At 31.2% G+C, this 13123-nt stretch overlaps 1 protein-coding gene across 20 annotated transcripts in view; it reads right to left on the bottom strand.

Annotated features, from left to right (window-relative positions):
- The window catches only part of PHF20L1 (PHD finger protein 20 like 1), a 118620-nt gene that overhangs the window by 61429 nt on the left and 44068 nt on the right, over positions 1-13123 (bottom strand). For 15 of the 20 annotated variants that reach the window (XR_012471762.1, XM_074202478.1, XM_074202462.1 and 12 more), the window contains 3 exons: positions 12440-12568; positions 5867-5952; positions 2061-2313 (listed from right to left, as the gene is read on the bottom strand). Coding sequence is in view for 19 of the 20 variants with exons in the window: in XM_074202478.1 (XP_074058579.1) it covers positions 2061-2313; positions 5867-5952; positions 12440-12568 (468 nt within the window). In the remaining variant the exon portion in view is untranslated. The remainder of the gene's footprint in view (positions 1-2060; positions 2314-5866; positions 5953-12439; positions 12569-13123) is intronic. The other 5 variants (XM_074202464.1, XM_074202468.1, XM_074202471.1 and 2 more) reach the window with 1 other exon arrangement.

The following is a 13123-nucleotide window of genomic DNA, read 5'->3' as shown; positions in this document are numbered from 1 at the left end:
TTGAACAATATGAATACACTGATATGGGGCAGAGAGTTGGAGAATTTTCTTTATTCCTACACAAAGGGGATTAATATTATTAACTATCAGTAGTGAATATCTGCAATTCTTCACTTACAGATAAATTCTCCTTTATTAGAAGAAAATTTTAAAAAATACACATTATGACAAAAGGTATTTATAATTTCTGGTTATGAAAAAAGCCAAAAGTAACTCTAAAATGCATCAAAATACTAAGTGCTTTACTTTAGCTACCAAAGCTAAGGTAAATTAGCTTTAGAGAACTACTCTTCAACTTTTTTACATGGATTTTTGTGAACATTTTGGGCCTTATTTAAAATAACAAAGAACAATTGATTATAAACATCTATTCGAGGTCCAAGGCACACAAAAATACACCTTCTTACATTTACATGTTTTGTAAATGTAACCTGGTAATCCCTACAGCTTCCTATTAAAGTGTAATACATTTTTTATGACACTAATGTCTTTATTCCCTGTTTTAGGTGGGCATTTTGGAGCATGTAAATGGGTTTGTCTGTTTAAAACACAGGGTCTCGTAAACTGGAATATTAATAGTGTAGATTTTATAGGGGAGATGTAAAAGGTGTCAAAAATGTTGGAGCTATTCCTGCTTAAAAGGCACTCTCTCATTTCCACAATGGCCCATCATAAATTTAAATTCAACAAACATCATTTATTAAGTACCTACTATATTCAAAGTATTGTACAAGGCATAGTGCATCATGGCAATCAATTTATAAATCAAAATGTAGAAATAAAATTAAATTTCTATAATATTATGTAGTATAATTCCAAAATATGAATAATCCTCAAGAGAAAAATACTTACCAATGTTATGTGACATTGTAGTGGCTATGAGAAATGTCACAAAATGAAGAGTATGTAGAACATGGTTGAATTCTTGACCCCTCTTACCCTCCCTCTCTTTCTACCCATCCACCCTCCAAAAATAAAGTCACTGACCCAAATGTGTTTTAAAAAAAAAATCACAAATATTAAAATTTTAAATACCCTTCCCTTTTAAAAAACTATTTGGCAACTATGAATTGAAGAAAAGACAAACATCTGCTTAGCCAGTAGACCTCTCAATACCTAAATATTATAGCTATGAGATATATAAGACATATTTTCATTTAGTAATTATGAATACTAATTGGAAGAAACCCATTGGGGCACAATTGCTATTGATTAAAATGATGCTGTTAAGGCAGAGGTGTCAAACCACATGTGGTCTGCAAAACTTCGAAGTGTAGCCTCAACTATATTAAAATATAATTAAGCAAGGTTAAACAAATTAAATATACAATATAATGTTAATCTGTGCTTTTCTGCAGCCTGCAAGGATCCATTTGTGTTTGAGTTTGACACCACTGTTATAAGGAATCCTTCAAAAAAAATACTGTTCTAACTCATCAGGATTAGCAATAGTCTATTAAGATGTCTGTTTTTTTTTTTTCAGTTCTATCCAGGAGGCTCCTTCCTTTTCCTACCAGTGCGGTAAGTGGAAGTTCACAGATACAGAAAAAAATAGCATAGATTGTTTTTTGGTGCTTTTTTTTTATTTTGGATGGGAGGGCGTGTGCATGTGCATGTGTGTCTGTATGTATTTTGGGGGGAGAGGCTGTTGTATATTAATACATCCAAGGTAAAACATAAAAAAAGATTCACCATAAACTTCATTGATGAGTCTGTTTTTGTCTGTCTCTCTGTCTGTCTGTCTCTCTCTCTCTCTTAAATAAATCAGGCATTTCAGAGTGTTTACATGATTAGCTGTGGAGATTCAAATTAGGATGAAACTTTTGTCACTGAATGACATTATTTCTCATTAGTCTCTGTACCATTTCATAATAGTCTCTGTACCATAAATAAGTCAGAAACAAGCAGTTTTACATCTAAAATAAATTTAAACTTCTCTATCATTCCCATTAAGACTGAATTTTTTAAGAGCAACCTCATAAAAAGCAATATTAAAAACTACAATCAAAATTATGTTGCTTATAGGATAAGTAACTAATTTTTAAAAAATCTGTGCTCACTAGTTTTATTAATCACTGAAGAAGGAAGCTGAGATACAATCGTCAAATCCTCGACTTGTATTAACTCTGGGGAAAGTGGCGATTTAGGGGGTTTTATACACCCAGAAGAATCTCCAGATTCATGTTTGCATTTCTTGCTGCGAGCCTTCCCTGAAGACAAAGTTGAGGATAACAGTGCAGGTTTCTGAGTGTTGGCAGAACTGCTAATGTCAGCTTCATTTTTTTTCTGACTTTGAGGTTTAGGTGAAATCTCCTGAATAAATAATAAAAAATTGATATTTTTATTTCGGTTTCTTCACTGTTGTTTTTGTTTTCTACTTTGATTGTTAAGCAACTTTAGTATCCAAAAAAAAAAACATTGTTAAGCAACACATAACATCTCTCTAGTACAAATGAAAAATCAAAAAAAGAACCCCACATTTCTTTTAAGTTGAAAAGGCCATCTTTAAAGGGACACTGTCAATTTTAAATCTACATTTTTTTCCCATCAAATCACTATTATCTACAATGACCTCAAAGTTTTAAAATACTATTACCTTGAAGTTTGATGAGATTTTTCTTTAAATTTAATAAAAATTTTCTATTCACTTGAATAAGCACAACTATAAATGCCCTTGGGCATCTAAGAAAATAGTAGGATTTTTTTTTTGTTTCATAGCAAAAGCAATGAATTTTGCTTAATTAGATTATGTATCATTACAAAAATCTCTTCAACTAGGATGAATTTGGGGATCTGAAGTATCTGACAGGTTCCCTTTAAGGAAAGATCTCAACACAGAAAATGATGACCAAATTAATAGACTGAGCACACTATTTTTAACCCATTTTAGTGTTGGAAGCCAGTTTCACAAGCAAAAGGCATTATGAAATCAGAGCTACCAGCAATGTAGAGTTAATGGACTAACTAAAAAAAAAAAAAAAGACAAAAAAAAACCCAAACACACAAAAAAAGAGATAAAATATAAGTTTAAAATTTTGTATCTGAAAATAAAATACATTACATTTTGTTGAACACTTGTTTTCCCCCCTTCATTCTATGGTTTGTTTGTGGTAAATAAAAACAAGTTTATATTTTCTGATTTTTTTTCAGAAATAGTATTTAATTATTTTTATCTGCAAAATGTCCTCCATGCTCGATAATCTGCATCCATGTTGGAAATAGGATGGACCCTATATTATTGAAATGTAACTAACTATTTTTAGAAGTCTGTTGTGCCTATAATCCTTATTGTGATTTATAATCATAATGCTATCCATTTATTTATTTTTACCAGCACAGGCTTCTGTAACAGCCCAACTATTAGGATTATGAACCACAGCTTCTTCCCAATCGGTCTCTTACTCCCATGACTAGTTGTGAGGGATGATCATCAGGTCTGCAGACCTCGGAACAATGGAAGGTCACCATTTGAGGATAGAATAATTTTCCTTTTCTAGTGAAACACAAGAGCTCCAAGTTTCAGTGTAAATATATGCAGGCAAGTCTTCTATGTATTTAGAGGGGCATCTTTGAGTGTTTTAATGGCATGCTGGATATAACACATTAAAGGTCCGTTGCAAAGTATCCCACTCAGTTGTCACCAGTTTTATCATTGAATCAGCTCATTATAGATGTGAAATATAAGTGCAAGCTGGTAATTTAATTAACTAGGTCCATAAATTGGAGAGAATACCTAAGCTTATTATAGGAGATATTGCCAGAAAATTAATTAGAGCCATATCTTGTAAATAAACAATTTTATTGTTCATCTTCACATATGTGAAAGACATTACTACAGCATCCAGTACTCTCAAATTACAAAGTTATTTAAAACAAGATTTAAAAACTTAAATTAATATTTTGATAAGGTGCTTAAGCTCTAACAAGGACAAATTAACATTATAAAACCTTATTGAATTGTTATTCATCTAATGCATATTTTGTTCAAAAGTAAATATAACATGACATATCCCTAGTACAGTTAAATAAACTATAATATCTATAACTAATAATCTGAGGTTTAGGGTTCAAGACAATGAATTGTAAAAAAAAATTAATATAAATAGAATTCATTAAAACAGCTTTTTTTTCCAATTGTTGACCTATGAATCTCTAAGGTGTCTTGATTCACATAATTTGAAGAACTCTTCATTATACCTTAGCCACCTGTACAAGAGAGGCAGCTGATAATGCCTATTTACTTTAGGCCTATCAGCTATTCTGATAAAAATTCATATTTAAGGGTTTTATAACTCGGCTATTTTAATTCCACTAGGAGTGGCACTTGGGATAAAAATTGTTGATTTTATCTCGAAAATTTTTCCCATGTAAATCAGTCTGCATAAGGAAGAGGGAAAAACAGCCTGATCACTTTTTAGATGCTTTTAAAAGAAGCTAATCTAACTTAAAATTTTGTTAAATTAAGTGAGCATCCTTGTTACAAAACTTGCAAGGCCTCCCAGATTACTTTGTAAACAATAAAAATGTAAACAGCCGAGTTAATTCTAAAAGCTACTTTATGTAGCTGGTCTATGGAATGTGCAATGCTTTCAGCACTAAATCTTAAACATAAACAGTGTAGGTAATCTGTACAATCACATTCACCTCAAAGGGGTTCTGCATAATAAAAGATTGACATTGTAATGAATCCTCCAGAAATGTTTTACTAACCATGTCCCTGATTTATTGCATACTGAGAATAGTATAAACAGTGATAAAAAATACACAGTAATTTAAAATCTGGGATGTTAAATATCATAACACAGTAAAAATATCACACAAAATTTGGTTGATATACTGACATTATAACGGCAAAGAAATAACCGTTGTGGTAGCTATAGAAAATTAGCAAGAGACCATAAAATAACAATCAGTTTGAAAGACCACTGATTCAATACAGTATCAACGGAGGCACCAAAACAATGCAACCTCATCAAATTATGTTTAAAAACCCTGAAAACCCATAAGATGTCAATTAAAGTTTGGGTTATTTTTTTTAAAGTGTGTATCTATTAAGGGAAATTGCTACTTCTTTTGAAATATTCCTTATTAAGCTAATAATAAAGAAAATTAATGAATACAAGTAAGCTATATTAAAATTACATTAAGGCTCAGATTTTAAAACAGCAGAACCAAGAAAATTCAGAGTTATGGCTATTAATGTGTCCTGGTAATCTTACTGTGCCTAGGAAATTAAGCCCTTAAGAGTATGTAAAAGCATGCACAGTTCATTATGTACAGGAATTATGGGAGTTTGAAGGGAACCAAGGCAAAAATCTAGCAACCTTAATTTAAAAATTCTCAATTGGGCAGCATTAAGTCAAGACCCTTAATACTATCTTAACTTTTTTTGTATTTACTAAAATATACATCCTAGCAAAATTGTATGGCTCATTGAACAGTTCATAAAACATACACAGTCTAACATCAATTCTTACAATAGAAAAGAAACTTCTTATAAAAGAAGTTTTATTAGTTGTCCACAACCCTGTTTAATACACAAATTAAAAGTATTTGTGGAAGGGTCTTTTTCTAAGCCAGTGAGAGGTATGGTTCCAGCTAAAAAAATTATACCCTGGGATGCCTGACTCCTGGGTTTTCAATTCTTTGGAGACAGTGATTTTTAACAATAGTCTAATGAAAATTGAAATTACTTCTGTAGTTTACTTTTATACCTTGGGTAAGGCAGAGAAAAGAAATGTCTTCAAACAATGTTTCCTATTCCTGTTTCTGAACGAAAGGGCAATTTCAATTACGTGGACACTATTATCTCCATGCCTCACTCCAGTGGAAACCTGGCAAAAAATCAAAGGCTACCATTTCATACCTGCTCCAGCATTGGAGCCGTTTCACTGCAGCACTCTTCTTTTTTTTCTGCACCATCTACTCCAACAGCTTTGGATGCCAACAAACCTTAAGAAAAATTGCACAGAAATGATTTGTTAGAAAAGTGTTAATTTTCACCCAATTTAATTTATTTTAAAGTGCAAATACTATCCTTTCCTTTCCACATACTATGAACCAGGTATGAAAGATTAGAATTTGACAACTTTTAAGAGTAAATAGGTTGAAAGATCTAATTATCACCAACATAACACCTTTGACTGGTCAGGAGAAATAGGGAAAACTTGAAGGATACGTAACTGCTTGGACTAGTTCCCCTTTTTTTTCTTTTCCTGAAAAAACCTTCTAAAAAAAAAAGTTCTACAAGAAAACTTTTGGATTCCCAACATCCAGAAACATCAATTTGCTTTTCAAATTTTTAGTTTTGTAAACTCATCACAGCCTTGTTTGTTTGTAAACAAAATAACATGGAGAATTGTCAGAACTAGAATCAAAGTTTAAATCACAGAACTTAAAATGACAAGGGGCTTTAGAGTTCACCTATAGATCCATTATCAAGTTAATGGGAAGGGAAAAAAAAATCCTTGAAATGCCAATTGAAGGTAAAAGGCCTTTTTCTTTAACTGAAAACTCTAATTCACTTTAATAATCTAGGCACAGTTCCTTTCCTAGCTTCCCATGGCATGCATTGCCTAATAAATATAATTCTAAGTTCCCTTATATATCCTACTTCTTCCAACATAGGTTAGATTTTGAGCTGGAAAAGGACCTTAGGATGCCACAGAATCCAATCCCCCTATTTTACAAATAAGCAAATTGAGGTATACAAAGGTTGAATAACTTGCCCAGGGTCACATAGATGGTTTAAGTTTCAGATCTTCCTGACTCCAATTCCAGTGCTTTAACATCACCTCTCTAGATCCTCTCCAAGAGTTTTCCCCTAACTAATTGAAAATGGAGGATAAAATCCATAATTCTCATTTCCAAATCAAATGATGAACTACAAAATAACATTTTTTTTCCTCTAAGTATGCCACCAATTCTCAACTCTGAGGTTCAGACTGTGTCATCCTGGAAGAGACATTGAAGATTTACTATACTTTACTTTAAAATCTTGTCTTAAATCATCCACTGAAATGACGATTCTTTTTCAAAGGGAGACATCTTGTGTATTGTATAATTCAGAAAGAATATCCCAGTCAATGGCTGAAACTACACCGTCAGAACTTTGAGGTGCCATGTCAGAGTAAGGCAATTATACTCTTTCCTAAGCAGTATGATGGAAAAACCACTGTCTGGCCATGTAATAATTAGTGTCATTATGCTTCAGGATCAAATAGCTAGAAATATTCATAGTATGTTTTAAGAAGATATGCCAGAAAGACATGAAATGTGAATTAAGATAAGGTTAAGTTTAGTTCTTTTATATGTTACTTTTATTCCCCATGACTTTAGTTATTTGAGTTATACTTCAATCACCAGTTCACACAAGAATCAAATATTATCAAGCTTTAACTTGTTTCTGTGGCACTAAAAATGCTATTTTTAGTGAGAACTAGCACTAGTAACTATCTCAATGTCTAGCAATTAGAACAACAAAAATTTAAAAGACTAAAGAAAACAGAACTCTCAAAAATAACAATGGCTGTCATGAAAATATTATTTGACCCATTCATCCTTTTCCATTTGAAACTGAAAACATTCCATAGAATGTTTATTTAATTTCTTATGCCTAAGATTATACCTTAAATTACTTATTTAATTTTCTCATTTATAGAATTAATTTAAAAATCAATAATCACTGGAAAATAAACAATTTCCATTTCAAATCCAACTCTAATGTCATATATTAATGCCACTACTGGATATCTGTTGGCATGTTGCATTGATATAATGTAACATGAAATATCACCAATAGTCACCTTCATTTCATTTTTCTCTATCTGAAATTAATAAAAATTCAATGAATCAGAAAATTAAAGGTAAAATTATTAGGAAATCACTAATATATTTTATAGATTCAGTTTTGAAAGGAAAATTATTTGAAACTAATAGAAACACAGTGATACACATAATCTCAAAATTAGTATAATCATAGAAGGTCATTTAGTGCAAACATAAACTTCTTTTTTGTTTTGGCTTTTTAGACATTCAGTCAATATTATATAATAAGTGGGAAGGTCTAGCTGGTAGGACTAAAATAGCATGTGAATTTGGATTAAGAAATCTTTAAGAGTTATAAGGAAAAGAGAAGATTGCGACATGCAGCAAAAGTAAATGGAATATTAAAACCATGTGGGTAATTCTAAGAAACTCCAAAATGAAAAGCCAGTAAGATCTTGCAAGAGTATTCTATGAGAATTTAGATAATTTCTACCATAAAATAAGAAATTAAGAGTATTTAAATATCATAGTCATTTAAAAGAGATTTCACTTTAAGGACTGTTGAAGAAAATATAAAACCATATAATAGAAAGAAAAATCAGATAATTTGTTTGAATTACCTAAAAATTAAATACATCAACTCTGACATCTGAGATCAACTGTGACCAGAGACCCCTATGTCTCAACCATGAAAGGTTCTTTTATGGCATATATGAATACCACAGAACTCAAAATAAAAGTCCATGTAAACTAGAGACAAAGTAAGAATCAGAAAACAAATGGGTACTTGAGCAAAGAATACAATAACTTTTACACTGGAAAGCAGTCCAATGTCTAGTTGTAGTTATTTAAATCTTATCTCATTTAGTAATTTTTCATACTTAAATTATTTTGGTAACCATGGCACATCCTCTTTAAAAACAAGTTAGTAATATTAACTTGGAAGAAATAAATTAACTTTGGAATATAAATTACAACACTGTCAATGTTTTTTCCTCCAATAAGAGGACAGAATGTAGAAGTAAATTATTCTAGAGGTCGACAATAATCATTTTCTGAAATTTGCTTATCTTTCAGTTAAATATAAATATTATAAATATACACATGTATGCAAAAACACATATGTAATATACTGTTCCTAAGCATATACACATTACTGCTGTTGCTATTTCTGTATGCTCTGTCCCTATTTACTTATCTGTAAAATGAAGTTGGATTAAGTGGCCTCTGAACTCCCTTTCTAGTTCTAAATCTATAACCCTAATATTGAAAAAATACATACACGTATGTATATGTGTTTATGTCTATGTCTATCTGTGTATAAATAGACATACACAAAAAAAGTATTGTACGTGTCAAAAAATCTGGTCAATCATCTACAAATTTTCCAAGCCAAAATATTTCTAGCTACCATCTACTACTGTGAGAATGGAATTCAGAAAGGGGTGTAATAAAATGATGCCATTTTAAAATTATTCCATCATTATTCATTGTGAGATTAGACTGAGCATGTGTTTCAACGTAGTATTAATGATTTTGGTGTCCAACACATGGGTTTAAGACCTGATTCTGCTGATTATTACCCATGTCAAGGAGGGCAGGCAGTTGATTAACCCTTCTGGGACTCAGTTTTCTGAGGCTTTTCCAGTTCTAAATTTTTCAATCCTACATACTTTAACTGAATTTATGAAATAAATCCCACTAAAGAAGAAGAAACAATGTCTTAAGTTAACAACAAATTACTGATGTGATTCCTTTATATTACCTAGCCTTATTACTAAATGAAGTCTTAGAAACAAGATGTACATGGCAATTGTTGCTATGTCTTTTCCTATTTTCTTGACTTTTCACAAACTTATCTATAAAAACACAATTTATGAATTACTTGGTCTCAGAGATTGGATTGCAAACTTTCCATTCCCTTTAAGTTCAATCCATAAATTAATTTTTTAAATATTATGCATATAGTAGGTACAATTACTTAAAACAAGTTGTTGTCTATACTGAATAGTAGTGAACCAAGTTTTATAAAAAAAGTAGTTACAATTGAATAAAAACATAGAACAATATTTTTAAATCCTAAAAGTCATGCTCTAATCTTTATAAAGTAGGTTCTTTCAACTAAGGCACATGATCTTTAAAAATCCTTCAATAACTATTATTCAATATAATTGGTTTCTTCTGTGATCTGAATAATTTATTTTATGCAATTAAAAACATTATTCTGAAGGGGGGGTACAGGCTTCAAAGAAGTATAAATAGGAAGTGAAGGGGAAATGATTCAAAGTAGATTTGCTGCTATGAAGTCAGATTCCTGATGCAGTGGACATTACAGAGTTTAAATATACCCTATCCAAAGACAAAAATACTATTCCATGTAGCTGCATTTCTCACAGTCTCCAATCAATTACAAATTTATGAGTATGGGCAATTTAAAGGCCACAGAACTATTACAACATAAGGATGTGAATATATGTAGCTATATGAGAAAAACTGTTAGATATCAATCTTTTGAATAAAAAGAAGAAGAATCTATCCTGAAAGTGTATTATGTCTTGTGTTTTGCTGTTGCTGCTGCTGCTGCTGCTGCCGCCAAGGGGTTTAACTGATCCAATCAAGGTTCCCAAGAGACACCAAATAAGTTGTGCCACAGTGGTTACATTTCTCTCCCAAAATAAACAGAAGTGGTTACTAAGCAATCATCAATGTGTCCTCTTGGGGAGCACAATGCAAAAGGTCTCTATTTTATCCTACTACTGTGCTCTCAAGGTCAGTTACAATCAATATATCCTGAATTTAGTTGTCATTACATCATTTTTCCAATCTATTTATCCGTCTTCTTCAAAAAGCCACATGAATTTCCCACTAAGATAGACTGACTGAAAGCAAAACCAAGTAAGCAAGATAAAACAACATGATGTCAGAAAACTGGGGCCTATAATCCAGTGCAGCAATTCCATCTTCTCCAATTCCTGCTCCTGCAACACAGCTGTTTCTCTTTAAATCACAAGTTAAAACAATTCTGTCTACAGTCATAGGATGTAAAACACCATTATAAATTCTAACAAAGGATGAGGTCTGAAAGTGTTTCCCTAATTCCTAATAGACTATGGGTGTGGCTCACTAGTGTTCAAAGCCACTAGTGTTTATACTCTTAAGAAATAAAATGATGCAGTTATCTTTATGGAAAGGAAAAGAAAAAGAAAAAAGTTCCACCCAAAGTACTAAATACAGCTTTGTTTAAAAAGAGAGGAGAAGAAAGAATAAGCAAAGAATAAAATTAAAGTTTTTAACATTTCTATTTTTATGAATCAATTGAAAAATTACTAAATGAGTAATAAAATGAACTCAAGTTGTAGATTCTACTTTTCACCTGAATTACTCCTAGTGGCTAAAGGAATAGAGTGCTGGATCTGGAGTCAGGAAGATTTTTATTCAAATCCTGATTCAGACAGTTACTAGCTGAGTAATGTTGACAGTCACATAAAAAAAAAAAAAACATTTTCCACTTGTCTGTTTTCCCATCAGAAAAACAGCATAGGATATTTGTAAAGCAGTTAGTAAATCTTTTTTTAAATTTTTTTTTAGCAGTTAGTAAATCTTAAAGCATTGTATAATGCTAGTTTCTCTAAAGAATAATTTCAACTGCAAAATAGAACATTGTCTAATGGAGTTTACATGCTTGTAAAAAAAGTTTGTCTAGTAAAACAGCATTATTGTGGATAATTCACTTCCCATAAATAGTTTATGAATTGGTAAATGGTTGAAAAGTGTCACATTGGGATTTCACAACTTTACACAGTCTGCTTTTAATTCTCCATTAAGATACTGATAAGAAATGTTGATCAGTATAACATTATGAAGGATATAACCAAATACAAGTTCTACCCTTCAAATGCAATTCTAGACATCTATTAAGTGTAATCAAATGTTTTATTTAAAAACAAAAAAGATTAGTAATTTTTAAATTTAGCTAACTACTTCTTTAGACTTTAAAATAATATTAGTGGCTTCCAATTATTAAAAATAAAATTTTCAAATTAGTTTTTAAAAGAGCCCTAAAGCAGGTTTAGACCCTCTCCAAAATGGTAATGTTATTCCATTAAGCAAATGAAGTGACAATGAAATAAACTTTTACACCAGGGTGAATTACTGTGCAAAATTTTGTTGAATAAAGAATAAATATTAACAGAGTTATATTACCTAAAGAGCTGACAAAACAATTATTTAGAAACAAGATTTTATCTTTCAATGAGAATTGGGAGGATCTTCAAAATCTATTTAAACTGAACAATTTCATTAAAGAACAATTGTTAAAAAAAATTCCCCTATCAATAAATTCCCATAGGAATAGAAAAAAAAGTAGCATAAGAATCACAACATTTTATAAAATTTAACCTCAAGACCCTCACAACATCCCTGTGAGGTAGGTACTAATTTTCCCATTTTACAGAAGAAAAATATGGCAGAGAGTCAAAGGAAAATAATAAAGATTTGTGGGGGAATCACAGTAGAACTGGATTTCTTCAATTACAAAACCTTTGACCAGAAAAAAAAGCTTAAAATGTCATATGAATTATTGCTGGAAAAAAGTGGTATAACAGATAAGAAAATACCTTAATTCCCTCTTCTCCCAAACCCAGCAAAAAAAAAAAAAGTCATCACAGTTTACCAGTAATCTTGTTAAGACGAGCTCTCTTTGCCTGAAAAGAGTTGCCTTGATTACTTTTCCTCTTGTGCGATAATGTGCTGTCTGGCTGTGGAAAGACCATCTTTGGAACAGTCTCTACGTGGAGTCCTACTATTAATGAAATACACATATATATAAGTCTAACTATAAATTTAAAATTAAAAGCACACAAACATCTCATCTCTTTAAGAAAACTACAAAAAAGAACATTTTGAACATAAATTTCATATTTCTTCAGGTGAAAACAAAAGCTCTCAGAACTTTCTGATAATATACACAATCCTGACCAGAATGTGGCTTATGTTTGAATCCATATTCTAAAAGTAGGAAAATAAGAGAATCTGAATTTTAGATCATCTTGGTTAATGGATTTACTTTGACTAGTCAAAACCTGAAACAAAAAAAGCGGGTACAAAACCTGATATGCTTCAAAGGCATGGGGGGGAAAATCAATAGCAAAAGAAATTGTTTCTTTGGCCAAGAAAAATCAGGGAAAAACTGCTATTTCCACATCAGAAGATAATTATTTTTATCCCTACTTGCAGTCCTCAATGTGGCCAGCAACACTCTTGATTAAAATGTAATTGGGAAATAAATAAATAAAGCAATAAAGCAAAATGCAATAGAATCTGGATGACGTTAATATACAATTTTCTCTATCAACAT

The sequence above is a fragment of the Macrotis lagotis genome, chromosome X (genome assembly GCF_037893015.1).
Source record: "Macrotis lagotis isolate mMagLag1 chromosome X, bilby.v1.9.chrom.fasta, whole genome shotgun sequence".
Lineage (NCBI taxonomy): Eukaryota > Metazoa > Chordata > Mammalia > Peramelemorphia > Peramelidae > Macrotis > Macrotis lagotis.
This window is presented reverse-complemented; position numbering and strand designations above follow the sequence as displayed.